The 13,534-nt window shown below is 39.1% G+C and overlaps 1 protein-coding gene across 1 annotated transcript; it reads left to right on the top strand.

The window, feature by feature from the left end:
* Positions 1–662: 662 nt before the first annotated feature.
* MS4A3 (membrane spanning 4-domains A3) lies at positions 663–11,024 on the top strand. Its single transcript, XM_027115645.1, has 3 exons — positions 663–1,000; positions 7,626–7,665; positions 10,109–11,024. The coding sequence occupies exons 1-3, from the start codon at positions 699–701 to the stop codon at positions 10,277–10,279; spliced, it is 513 nt and encodes a 170-aa protein (XP_026971446.1). The 5' UTR covers positions 663–698; the 3' UTR covers positions 10,280–11,024.
* The last annotated feature ends 2,510 nt before the right edge of the window (positions 11,025–13,534 follow it).

Genomic DNA, 13,534 nt, shown 5'->3' with positions numbered 1-13,534 from the left:
CTCGAGTTACTCATCACTGAATCAATAATGTTGTTCCTTTAAGAAAAGACTGGGGCATATTTTAGACCTGAGGAGTAGAAATTCAGAGGCATAATCTCATGGTGGGAGACATCCTATCAACACTGGAGAATGGTCTTCATCATATTATGGCCCCAAAGTATGCTGGGAAGACAGTTCCACCCAGTCTACGTTATCAGCCGTAACTCCTTCACTCTTCTGCCACTTTCTGAAAGGAGTTTGTGAGAATGGGCAGAAGTAGGGGGGAAAGGGGAGGATGAAATGTTGCCACTGGAATCGGTGGGAATCCAGGGAACAGAAACCTCCCAGAGTAGGCTTTTGCCCAGTTAATTTAGGCTTCGTTTTTTTGACTATTTCAAGAACTGATATCTCCTTTCTAAGGAAAATTAAAATGATCTCTTCTCCAAATACCATATGATATCACTTATATGTAGAATCTAAAACATGACACAAATGAACTTATCTACGAAAGAGAAACAGACTCACAGACTTAGAGAATAGATTTGTGGTTGCCAAGGGGGAGGGTGGTAGGGGCGGGTTGGATTGGGAGTTTGGGATTAGCAGATACAAACTATCATATATAGAATGGATGAACAACAAGGTCCCACTGTATAACACAGGGAACTATATTCAACATCCTGTAATAAAACCATAAAGGCAAAGAAAAATAAATAAATAAAATGGTCTCTTCTCAATGTACACTAGTATCGGACCATTTATGCATTCTCTTTTTTTGCTTCTTACAGGCTATCCAGATCCTGAATGGAGCAATAATTCTGTCTCTGGGTGTTTTTATGGGTTCCTTACAAAACTTGCCCCATCCATCCAATTACATATTTTTCTTGATCGTTTATACAGGCTATCAGATATGGAGCGCTATATCTGTGAGTATTCAAATTTCACTGACCGTAGGTAATTTCTTAGATTCCACCGCTAGAAATGTATTTTGGCAAATTTTCTCTCAAATTTTAGGGGTGGCTTGGTAAACGATTGTGAGACTTATGAATTAAAAAGTAGAATGAAGTTTTGAGAGAGCCATGAACATGTAGAGAGTTCCATTTATCAAAATTAGAGTCATGGAACTAATAGCAGGTCAAAATAATAACTTAGAAATTAGTGGATATGTATACTGAACCAAGAGGGCGGAGGAGAAGGACGTGCTCTCACTCCCTCTTGTAAGAAAACCAGAATCACAACTAGCTGCTGGACAATCATCGACAGGAGGACACTGGAACTCACCAAAAAAGATACCCCACATCCAAAGAGAAAGGAGAAGCCACAATGAAATGGTAAGAGGGGCTCAATCACAGTAAAATCAAATCCCATAACTGCTGGGTGGGTGACTCACAGACTGGAGAACACTTATACCACAGATGTCCACCCACTGGAGGGAAGGTTCTGAGTCCCACGTCAGGCTTCCCAACTTGGGGGTCCAGCAATGGGGACGAGGAATTCCTAGAGAATCAGACCTTGAAGGCTAGTGGTATTTGATTGCAGGATGTCAACAGGACTGGGGGAAACAGAGACTCCACTCTTGGAGGGCACACACAAAGTAGTGTGCGCATCAGGACCCAGGGGAAGGAGCAGTGACCCCATAGAGACTGCACCAGACCTACCTGCTAGTGTTGGAGGGTCTACTGCAGAGGCGGGGGGTGTATGTGGCTCACCGTGGGGACAAGGACACTGGCAGCAGAAGTTCTGGGAAGTACTCATGGCGTGAGCCCTCTCAGAGTCTGCCATTAGCCCCACCAAAGAGCCCAGGTAGGCTCCAGTGTTGGGTTGCCTCGGGCCAAACAATCAACAGGGAGGGAACCCAGCCCCACCCATGAGCAGTCAAGCGGATTAAAGTTTTACTGAGCTCTGCCCACCAGAGCAACACCCAGCTCTACCCACCACCAGTCCCTCCCATCAGGAAACTTGCACAAGTTTGCACCCTTAGAGAGCCGCATCCACCAGAGGGCAGACAGCAGAAGCAAGAAGAACTACAATCCTGCAGCCTGTGGAACAAAAACCACATTCACAGAAAGATAGACAAGATGAAAAGGCAGAGGGCTATGTACCAGATGAAGGAACAAGATAAAACCCCAGAAAAACAACTAAATGGAGATAGGCAACCTTCCAGAAGAAGAATTCAGAATAATGATAGTGAAGGTGATCCAGGACCTTGGAAAACTAATGGAGGCAAAGATTGAGAAGATGCAAGAAATGTGTAACAAAGACCTAGAAGAATTAAAGAACAAACAAACAGAGATGAACAATACAATAACTGAAATGAAAACTACACTAGAAGGAATCAATAACAGAATAACTGAGGCAGAAGAACGGATAAGTGACCTGGAAGACAGAACGGTGGAATTCACTGCTGCGGAACAGAATAAAGAAAAAAGAATGAAAAGAAATGAAGACAGTGTAAGAGACCTCTGGGGCAACATTAAACACAAAAACATTCGCATTATAGGGGTCCCAGAAGGAGAAGAGAGAGAGAAAGGACCCGAGAAAATATTTGAAGAGATTATAGTCGAAAACTTCCCTAACATGGGAAAGGAAATAGCCACCCAAGTCCAGGAAGCACAGAGTTCCATACAGGATAAACCCAAGGAGAAACATGCCAAGACACACAGTAATCAAACTGGCAAAATTTAAAGACAAAGAAAAATTATTGAAAGCAGCAAGGGAAAAACCATAAGGTTAACAGCTGATTTCTCAGCAGAAACTCTACAAGCCAGAAGGGAGTGGCATGATATACTTAAAGTGATGATATCACTTTAAGTGATATACTTAAAGTGATGATTACTCTAACCCAGCAAGGATCTCATTCAGATTTGATGGAGAAATCAAAACCTTTACAGACAAGCAAAAGCTAAGAGAATTCAGCACCACCAAACCAGCTCTACAACAAATGCCAAAGGAACTTCTCTAAGTGGGAAACACAAGAGAAGAAAGAAGACCTAACAAAAACAAACCCAAAACAATTAAGAAAATGGCCATAGGAACATACATATTGATAATTACCTGAAACATCAATGGATTAAATGCACCAAGCAAAAGACACAGGCTTGCTGAATGGATACAAGAAAAAGACCCATATATATGCTGTCTACAAGAGACCCACTTCAGACATAGGGACACATACAGACTGAAAGTGAGGGGATGGAAAAAGTTATCCCATGCAAATGGAAATCAAAAGAAAGCTGGAATAGCAATACTCATATCAGATAAAATAGACTTTAAAATAAAGAATGTTACAAGAGACAAGGAAGGGCACTACATAATGATCAAGGGATCGATCCAAGAAGAAGATATAACAACTATAAATATATATATACCCAACATAGGAGCACCTCAATACATAAGGCAACTGCTAACAGCTCTAAAAGAGGAAATCGACAATAACACAATAATAGTGGGGGACTTTAACACCTCACTTACACCAATGGACATATCATCCAAACAGAAAATTAATGAGGAAACACAAGCTTTAAATGACACAGTAGACCAGATAGATGTAATTGATATTTATAGGACATTCCATCCAAAAACAGAAGGTTAGTTACACTTTCTTCTCAAGTGCACACGGAACATTCTCCAGGACAGATCACATCTTGGGTCACAAATCAAGCCTCAGTAAATTTAAGAAAATTGAAATCATATCAAGCATCTTTTCTGACCACAACGCTATGAGATTAGAAATCAATTACAGGAAAAAGACATAAAAAACACAAACACATGGAGGCTAAACAATACATTACTAAGTAACCAAGAGATCACTGAAGAAATCAAAGAGGAAATCAAAAATACCTAGAGACAAATGACAATGAAAACACGACGATTCAAAACCTATGGGGTGCAGCAAAAGCAGTTCTAAGAGGGAAGTTTATAGCTATGCAAGCCTACCTCAAGAAACAAGAAAAATCTCAAATAAACAATCTAACCTCACACCTAAAGGAACTAGAGAAAGAAGAACAAACAAAACCCAAAGTTAGCAGAAGGAAAGAAATCATAAAGATCAGAGCAGAAATAAATGAAATAGAAACAAAGAAAACAATAGCAAAGATCAATAAAACTACGAGCTGGTTCTTTAAGAAGATATACAAAATTGATAATCCATTAGCCAGACTCATCAAGAAAAAGAGAGAGAGGACTCAAATTGATAAAACTAGAAATGAAAAAGGAGAAGTTACAACAGACACCATAGATATACAAAGCGTCCTAAGAGACTACTACAAGCAACTCTATGCCGATAAAATGGACAACCTGGAAGAAATGGACAAAATCTTAGAAAGGTATAACCTTCCAAGACTGAACCAAGAAGAAATAGAAAATATGAACAGACCAATCACAAGTAATGAAATTGATATGAAAAATCTTCTAACAAACAAAAGTCCAGGACCAGATGGCTTCACAGGTGAATTCTATCAAACATTTAGAGACGAGCTAACACCCATCCTTCTCAAACTCTTCTAAATAATTGCAGAGGAAGGAACACTCCCAAACTCATTGTATGAGGCCACCATCACCCTTATACCAAAACCAGACAAAGATACTACAAAAAAAGAAAATTACAGACCAATATCACTTGAATGAATATAGATGCAAAAATTCTCAACAAAATACTAGCAAACAGAACCCAACAACACATTAAAAAGATCATACACCATGATCAAATGGGATTTATCCCGGGGATGCAAGGATTCTTCAATACATGCAAATCAATGTGATACACCATATTAACAAATTGAAGAATAAAAACCATATGATCATCTCAATGGATGCAGAAAAAGCTTTTGACAAAATTCAACACCCATTTATGATTAAAAAAATCTCCAGAAAGTGGGCATAGAGGGAACCTACCTCAACATAATAAAGGCCATATATGAAAAACCCACAGCAAACATCATTTTCAATGGGGAAAAACTGAAAGCATTTCCTCTAAGATCAGGAACAAGACAAGGATGTCCACTCTCACCACTATTATTCAACATAGTTTTGGAAGTCCTAGCCATGGCAATCAGAGAAGAAAAAGAAATAAGAGGAATCCAAATCAGAAAAGAAGAATTAAAACTGTCACTGTTTGCAGAATACATGATGCTATACATAGAGAATCCTAAAGATGCCACCAGAAAACTACTAGAGCTAATCAATGAATTTGGTAAAGTTGCAGGATACAAAATTAATGCACAGGAAACTCTTCATTCCTATACACTAATGATGAAAATTCTGAAAGAGAAATTAAGGAAACGCTCCCATTTACCATGGCAACACAAAGACTAAAGTACCTAAGAATAAACCTACCTAGGGAGACAAAAGACCTGTATGCAGAAAACTAAAAGACACTGATGAAAGAAATTAAAGATGATACCAACAGATGGAGAGATATACCATGTTCTTGGATTGCAAGAATCAATATTGTAAACATGACTATACTACCTAAAGCAATCTACAGATTCAATGCAATCCCTATCAAATTACCAATGGCATTTTTTACGGAACTAGAACAGAAAATCTTAAAATTTGTATGGAGACACAAAAAACCCTGAATAGCCAAAGCAGTCTTGAGGGAAATAAATGGAGCTGGAGGAATCAGACTCCGTGACTTCAGACTATACTACAAAGCTACAGCAATCAAGACACTATAGTACTGGCACAAAAACAGAAATACAGATCAATGGAACAGGATAGAAAGCCCAGAGATAAACCCATGCACCTGTGGTCAACTAATCTATGACAAAGGGGGCAAGGATATACAATGGAGAAAAGACTGTCTCTTCAGTAAGTGGTGATGGGAAAACTGGACAGCTGCATGTAAAAGAATGAAATTAGAACACTCCCTAACACCATACACAAAAATAAACTCAAAATGGATTAGAAACCTAAATGTAAGACCGGGCACTATAAAACTCTGAGAGGAAAACATAGGAAGAACACTCTTTGACATAAATCACAGCAAGATATTTTTTGATCTATCTCCTAGAGTAATGGAAATAAAAACAAAAATGAACAAATGGGATGTAATGAAACTTCAAAGCTTTTGCACAGCAAAGGAAACCATAAACAAGACGAAAAGACAACCCTCAGAATGGGAGAAAATATTTGCCAATGAATCAATGGACAAAGGGTTAATCTGCAAAATATATAAACAGCTCATGCAGCTCAATATTAAAAAGCAAACAACCCAATTCAAATATGGGCAGAAGACCTAAGTAGACATTTTCCAAAGAAGACATACAGATGGCCAAGAAGCACATGAAAAGCTGCTCAACATCACTAATTATTAGAGAAATGCAAATCAAAACTACAATGAGGTACCACCTCTCAGCAGTTAGAACAGGCGTCATCAGAAAATCTACAAACAACAAATGCTGGAGAGGGTGTGGAGAAAAGGGAACCCTCTTGCACTGTTGGTGGGAATGTAAATTGATACAGCCACTATGGAGAACAGTATGGAGGTTCCTTAAAAAACTAAAAATAAAATTACCACCTGATCCAGCAATCCCACTACTGGGCATATACCCAGAGAAAACCATAATTCCAAAAGACATATGCACCCCAATGTTCATTGCAGCACTACTTACAATAGCCAGGTCATGGAAGCAACCTACATGCCCGCTGACAGACTAATGGATAAAGAAGATGTGGTACATATATACAATGGACTATTACTCAGCCATAGAAAGGAACGAAATTGGGTCATTTGTTGATACGTGGATGGATCTAGAGACTGTCATACAGAGTGAAGTAAGTCAGAAAGAGAAAAACAAATATCGTATATTAACACATATATGTGGAACCTAGAAAAATGGTAGATGAACCGGTTTGCAGGGCAGAAAGTGAGACACAGATGTAGAGAACTAGCGTATGGACACCAAGGGGGGAAAGTGGCGGGGGGTGGTGGTGGTGGTGGTGTGATGAATTGGGTGATTGGGATTGACATGTATACACTGATGTGTATAAAACTGATGACTAATAAAAACCTGCTGTATAAAAAAAAATAATAAAATTCAAAAATTAAAAAAAACGAAGTTTTAAATAACTTGCAAAAAAAAATTAGTGGATATGTCCAGAGAGATACTTAGATGTATAAAAGGTCTTTTAGAACACCTAGTCCAATAAATCAAACCCATATCTGGAGCTTGGGTGAGAATGGTATTAAATATGCTTATGTATGTAAATAAATAGTATTTACTTTTAATATAAACATAAGCATAAAGATAATTAATTACACTGAATATGTGTATTTATTATATGATAAAGTATGCACACCCATATAAACCTGTAAAAGGCCAAGAACAAAACAAAATGAAAATCTTATACATTTATTCAAAATTTAGACTCATTTAAAATTTTATCTGTATAAAATGGTGAGCAAAGTCAAGTATAATTTTGTGTTCTAGAATGTGAATTTGAAAAGGAAGTTTGTACAAGTACCGCTAGGTATCTGCTAACCAAGGAAAGATCAAGAAAAGATGGTTGAGACTTAACATTCCTTTATCTGCTTCACTTCCTATTTTCAAGCAGTTTATTGTTTCAGGAACCTTATCTGTCGTAGTTGGGAAAAAAACCCGTAAAAACACTGGTAAGTGGAAGTTCTTCTTTTTCTATGGTCATAGGAGTAGAAATAAGTCATCCATTAACAGTAAGAGAGTTGAGGTTGGTGAATCCAGCTGAGACCCTGAGTGTCATTTAATGTGCAAGAAAATTAATTTTCTTTTCCTAAGGCATTCAGGTGGTAGATCTTCAGAAAATCATATAGATTGTGAATATGATTACTGGGATGATTACTACGATTATCTGATGAATCTGAAGCTTAGAAAAAGGCTTTTTGATATTTGTGTGTTCTTAAAGTTAACTAATTCTAATTATTTTGAGGGGGCACTCTCCTGCCATTAGTTTCACAGCTGAAAGCTAAGTAGTCTATATTTTTAGTGCTCATTAAACACTTAGTAAGTCTCTATTACGTGTTCCCACTCAACCACCTGCCCATTTATACTACTTTTCTAGCTCATTCACATTTCTACTCTATCCTCAAATGCCAATGCCTTTTTTCTCATCTCTACTCTCTGTTGATTCCCTTGCTTCCTATTCCGAGAAACTCAAGCCATTGGAGGAGATATTTCAGACCCCCACTATAACTACTTCATGGGCCAGATCTGTACCGATATATTTTTTTCATTCTAACCTCTTACCGTAGGTGATTCCTCTATGATTTTCTTCAAACCCGCACCCCTTCTGGAATACTAGATTCTTTTTCTCCATGCAAGTGCATCACTCCAATTCTCTTCCTACTAGATCTTTTTAATCAGCCCATAAGCATCCAATAACTGCTAAGAAAAAAAATTTTGACCTTATTTTCTGCTGCAAGTTACAGTCACAATTCATTTTCCCTCCTGTAGCTAAACTCCTTAAAGGAATGCTCTACACTCTATCTCCAATTCCTATCTACCCAGTTTCAACTAAACCCACTGCAATAAGGCTTCATTTTCTTCCCCATCACACTTCTGTAACTGCTCCCTTTAAGATCACTGAACACTTCCACGTTGGTAACACAGAGCTCAATTCTCAGTCTTCATCTAATTGACCCATTAGCAGCACTGGTCTCTCGCTCCTCCTTCCAATAATTTCTTCACTTGGATTCCAGGAAAACTTGACTAGCCGCTCTTCCTCCTGTCTTCTTCTTTCCTCCTTCTCAATCTCCTTTCCTAGATACTTTTCTTTTTTTTTTTTTTTTTTGCGGTACGTCCGCCTCTCTCTTGTGGCCTCTCCCGCTGCGGAGCACAAGCTCCGGACGCACAGGCTCAGCGGCCATGGCTCATGGGCCCAGCCACTCCGCGGCATGTGGGATCTTCCCAGACCGGGGCACAAACCCGTGTCCCCTGCATCGGCAGGCAGACTCTCAACCACTGCACCACCAGGGAAGCCCTAGATCCTTTTCTTCTCTCCAACACTTTAATGTTGGGGCACCCCAAAGCTCTGTTCTTTGTCACCTACTCTCTTCACTCCTCTGGTGATGTCATCCATTCTCATGGCTGTGATTGGCATCTATATGCCCACAACCCTGAAATAAACACTTCCAGCCTACATCTCTCTGCTGAACATCAGACTGGCACACATAATTGCTTAGAGTCCTAAAAAGTTCAAAACTCAACCCCTAATCTTCCTCCTCAAACCATCTCCATCCACTGTCCTCACGTCAGCTGATGGGAACCCCATCCTTCCACATTGCCAGGCCTCAAACCTTAGAACTGGCTTAGGTTCTTCTTCCTTTGACAATCTTGAATCCAGTTTGTCAGCCAATCCTGTTGGCCCTACATTCGACGTATATCTGAGTTTGACATTTTCTCATCTTTCTACTGATAACACCTCATCTAATCTCCACCATCTCTCTTAACTGGGCTCCTCGCTTCTACCCTCGGCCCTCTCTAACTAGACTCTCTTGAGATATCAGTGTTCCTTTTAAAATAGAAATCAAATTGTGTTGCCACTTTGCTCAAAATCCTCTAGTGGCTCTATGTTTTCCTTGGAGCAAGAACAGAAGTCCGTTGTGTGACCCGGGGGCCTTATGTGATCTGGCCCTCTGTTCATTTTCCACCTTCATTTTCTAATGCTGTTTGTTTTGGTCACTCCCCTCCAACACCCTACCCCCTTGCTTCCCTGGACCACACCTGGAACACTCTGGCCTCAGGCCTTTGAACTGACTGCAAGGACATGCCCCCCAGATGTCCTGGGGGGACTAACTCCCTCAGCTCCTTAACACCTCTCCCCAGGGGTCATTTCTATTTAACATCACAAACTCCACTCCTCTCTCTGGATTTCCTGGTCCTCATTACTTCCATTATTCCATAGCACTTAATCGCTTTTAAAAATGCTATATAATTTACCTGTTAGTATGCGTAATTGTCTTCTTTGTCTTTGCTACTAGAACGTAAGCTCCATGAGGGTGGGGAATCTTTGTTTACTGATGTTTTTCCAGGACCAGCCTAGGTTATAGCTGGGTGTGTAAACCACTTTCAATGGCTATTTATTTAAATGACTGCAGCCAAAGGAATGAAGTAGGTGCTGCCTATATTAATGGAAATTTCTGTTTCTTTTTTAGATGGAAAGCAATTTTGGGATGAACATCGCTAATGCTACTGTTGCACTAGTTGGACTTGTTTTTCTCTCAATCAATTTATTCGCTAATGACCCATTACTCAAGGATTGTCAGTCTTCTCAGCAACAGGGCTTATGCATTTACAAAGAAGCTTCCTCAAGTGTATGCCTTTAAAAATTAGAGAAAGCCCACGCACAGCAACGAAGACCCAATGCAGCAAAAAATAAATAAATAAAATTTTAAAAATTATGTGTAATTATAAAATATTTCGACAATCTAAAATGTAGAGAAAATATACATCAGGTACCATGCTGCCTTCACTTGAATCTTGGTTCTGCCACTTAGTAGCCCTGTAATGAAGGGACAAATTAGATAACCTCGTTGTGTTTCAATTTTCTCATCACTGAAATGAGGATAGTGGTAGTATCAGTCTTAAAGGGTTGGTGTAAGGATCACATAAATTAATATTTGATGAGCAATTAAAACTGCATATTATGTACTACTACTGTTACATTCCCCAGAGAGATTACATTTTTTAAAAATTTTATTCACATCTTGCATAATGAAACTAACTTGAGAGATTTACAATTTTCTGTGGGATTTTCAAATAATGACTCATTGAAGTTTTGAATGGCTTCACTTTTAAATTTATTTGAGTATGGTATTTTAAAAGGTAAGTTCTTTAATAACCTTTTCAAAGTATTTTTTGTTCATGTTTAGGTGTTCTCCCTCTTCTGTGGTCAACTGAGAAATTAATATTTTCCTCCAAATTTGTCCATTTTCCCCATGATGATTTATGAACTGTTATTTACTGACTTACTCCTAATCCTCCTGTTTGCTGATACTACTCATGCGAGTTTGTGTCCTCACATTTTTTTTTTTTTTTTTTTTTTGCGGTACGCGGGCCTCTCACTGCTGTGGCCTCTCCCGTTGCGGAGCACAGGCTCTGGACGCGCAGGCTCAGCGGCCATGGCTCACAGGCGCAGCCACTCTGCGGCATGTGGGATCTTCCCGGACCGGGGCACGAACCCGTGTCCCCTGCATCGGCAGGCGGACTCTCAACCACTGCGCCACCAGGGAAGCCAATTTTTAAAATGATTATTTTATAGGTTGCAATGTGCTTCTACTTATCTTTTCTTCATTGAGTCTTACCAAAGTCCTGTCAAGCCCAGGTTTTATCTTGGGTAGGCTGGGGACAGGAAAGCAGTATAGTGTGGTTTAGAATAGTTGGAATCCTGAAATCAATATTTTGACATTGCTTAGGGAGGGGATATTTTAGAAATATCTCAGAAAGAAAAAAAAATACATTACTCATAATTTGATTGTGACAAAAATGTAAGAGCTAAAAAACAATAGAGGAAAAAATAAAATCAGAGAATGCTAAAGGGAGCAACTGGAACACTTAAGGGGTCACTGAGAGAGACAGAGAATGATGCCTTGATATTTAAAAAATATAACATTTTTTATTGCTCTTTGAATGTTCCTGGTGAACCTTTCTCCAAAGAGAATCCTCTGAAAAATCTCTATGAAGACCTATTGTCTCTGATGAATTAGCAGTTTGAGAAGACCTTGGAGTTTACAATCTGTAATTTGTGTACTGAGTCCAGGCATTTTCCTCCAAGTTTACCAGTAAGCTGGGGACATGGGAGAAGTGATTGACTGATCCATGTTTGGTTATCACTCATTCATTAACTCATTCAATAAATATAGTGTTCCTACCATGTGCTTTGTCATTGTGCTAAAAATTCAGAAATAAAATTATAAGTTGTAGAATTATTTTGTTCCTATTTTCATTGAACGATGATGCATTTAGTCAAGTGTTTAAAATAAAACCCCAACCAAATAAGGGGTTATGTAAATGGCAACAATTTGATACTGATTAAAGAAGAATCTGAGTCATTAATTTAGGCATTTGCCTCAGAATGAATTGTCTCAACCATATCTGATTCAGAGGATATTTAGATGAGACTTTGGACTTAGTCCTGAAACAAATTAAGGCTATTGGGATGGATGGGTATATTCTGAATGCAAGAAGAACATGGAAGAGGCAAATTCTGGATGCCTGCCATCTCCCTAATAAGATGTTCACAAAAATTAAACAAAAGTTTATGAGGAACTTATCCAAAAAGAAAACATGGGAATTTTTTTCCAATTGTTTCTTTTTAAAATTAAATTAAGAAATAAATTTATTTTTTAAAAGTTTTAAATATTTTATAAAATTTTTAAAGGTTACTTACAGTTATTACAAAATATTGGCTGTATTTCCCATGCTGTACAATACATTCGTGAGCCTGTCTTACACCCAGCAGTTTGTACCTTCCACTCTCCCCCCACTGCATTGCCCCCCTCCCCATACTGGTAACCACTAGTTTGTTGTCTACATCTGTGTCTGCTTCTTTTTTGTTTTATTCACTAATTTGTTGTAGTTTTTAGATTCCACATATAAGTGGTATCATACAGTATTTGTCTGACTTATTTCACTGCCATGGGAACATTTTTTAAAACAAAGCACATGGCTCTCTAGTTTGAAAATGGTTACTGGCCATCCAGTAAAATTAATGCATATGATTTACAGTAAATCTTAACATTAGGTATGTCTTACCTCTATGGATTAAAAGGCATTATAAAAGTTTTCAGAGAGAAAATGCATGGCACATACAAATATCTGGAATTAAAAATTAGGGTGAAATTCTCAAAATGAAATCTAGACGCTGGAAGAAAATGGAGTGAATGATTCTGGGTAAAAAACATTTTCTGGTTCAAACTCTATATGTCTTTAGAATTCAATTAAGTCTAAGGGTATTAAAGAAAGGAAATGTTCAGGCCAACAAAGACTCAAAAATACCACGCAGGGCTCCCCTGGTGGCGCAGTGGTTGAGAGTCTGCCTGCCGATGCAGGGGACACGGATTTGTGCCCCGGTCCGGGAAGATCCCACATGCCGTGGAGCGGCTAGGCCCGTGAGCCATGGCCGCTGACCCTGTGCGTCCGGAGCCTGTGCTCCGCAACGGGAGAGGCCACAACAGTCAGAGGCCCGCGTACCACAAAAAAAAAAAAAAAAAAAAAAAAAAACCACCCAGATACTGTTTCTCAGCATGTGACCAGGGAATATATTCTATCAACATGCAATAGCATACTAAGAAAGAGTAAAAGGTGATATGGAACAGGACTCTGTGGGGCTTCTGAGCACAAAAGCCTTTCTGTGTCCCCCATTTCTTTGATTAGGAAATAGACTTCATTCAGCCTCCAAGACCTTCCCTGAGTTCCAGCTGGGCAGGTTCAAACAGTTGTCAATTAGAAGGGAGGGGATGCAGGACAAGGGAGGAGCAGTCAAGAGAAACAACAGTGCAGCCTTGGGGCAGGGTCCTGATTCCCCTCAAGGGACACACACACACACACACACACACACACACACACACACACACACACAC

Source organism: Aethalodelphis obliquidens, unplaced genomic scaffold (genome assembly GCF_003676395.1).
Source record: "Aethalodelphis obliquidens isolate GAN/ISIS:26980383/991018 unplaced genomic scaffold, ASM367639v1 scaffold14, whole genome shotgun sequence".
Lineage (NCBI taxonomy): Eukaryota > Metazoa > Chordata > Mammalia > Artiodactyla > Delphinidae > Aethalodelphis > Aethalodelphis obliquidens.
Note: the sequence above shows the minus strand (reverse complement) of the source record. Positions and strands in the feature narration are given on the sequence as shown.

What these genes read in the sequence shown, in the direction of transcription:
- MS4A3 (XM_027115645.1), top strand. Translation starts at nt 699, where the DNA reads ATGGTCTCTTCTCAATGTACACTAGTATCGGACCATTTATGCATTCTC. An exon ending in CAAATTTTAGGGGTGGCTTG is followed by an intron (nt 1,001 to 7,625) that starts GTAAACGATTGT and finishes CTATGGTCATAG; the next exon opens with GAGTAGAAATAAGTCATCCA. An exon ending in TTAACAGTAAGAGAGTTGAG is followed by an intron (nt 7,666 to 10,108) that starts GTTGGTGAATCC and finishes TTTCTTTTTTAG; the next exon opens with ATGGAAAGCAATTTTGGGAT.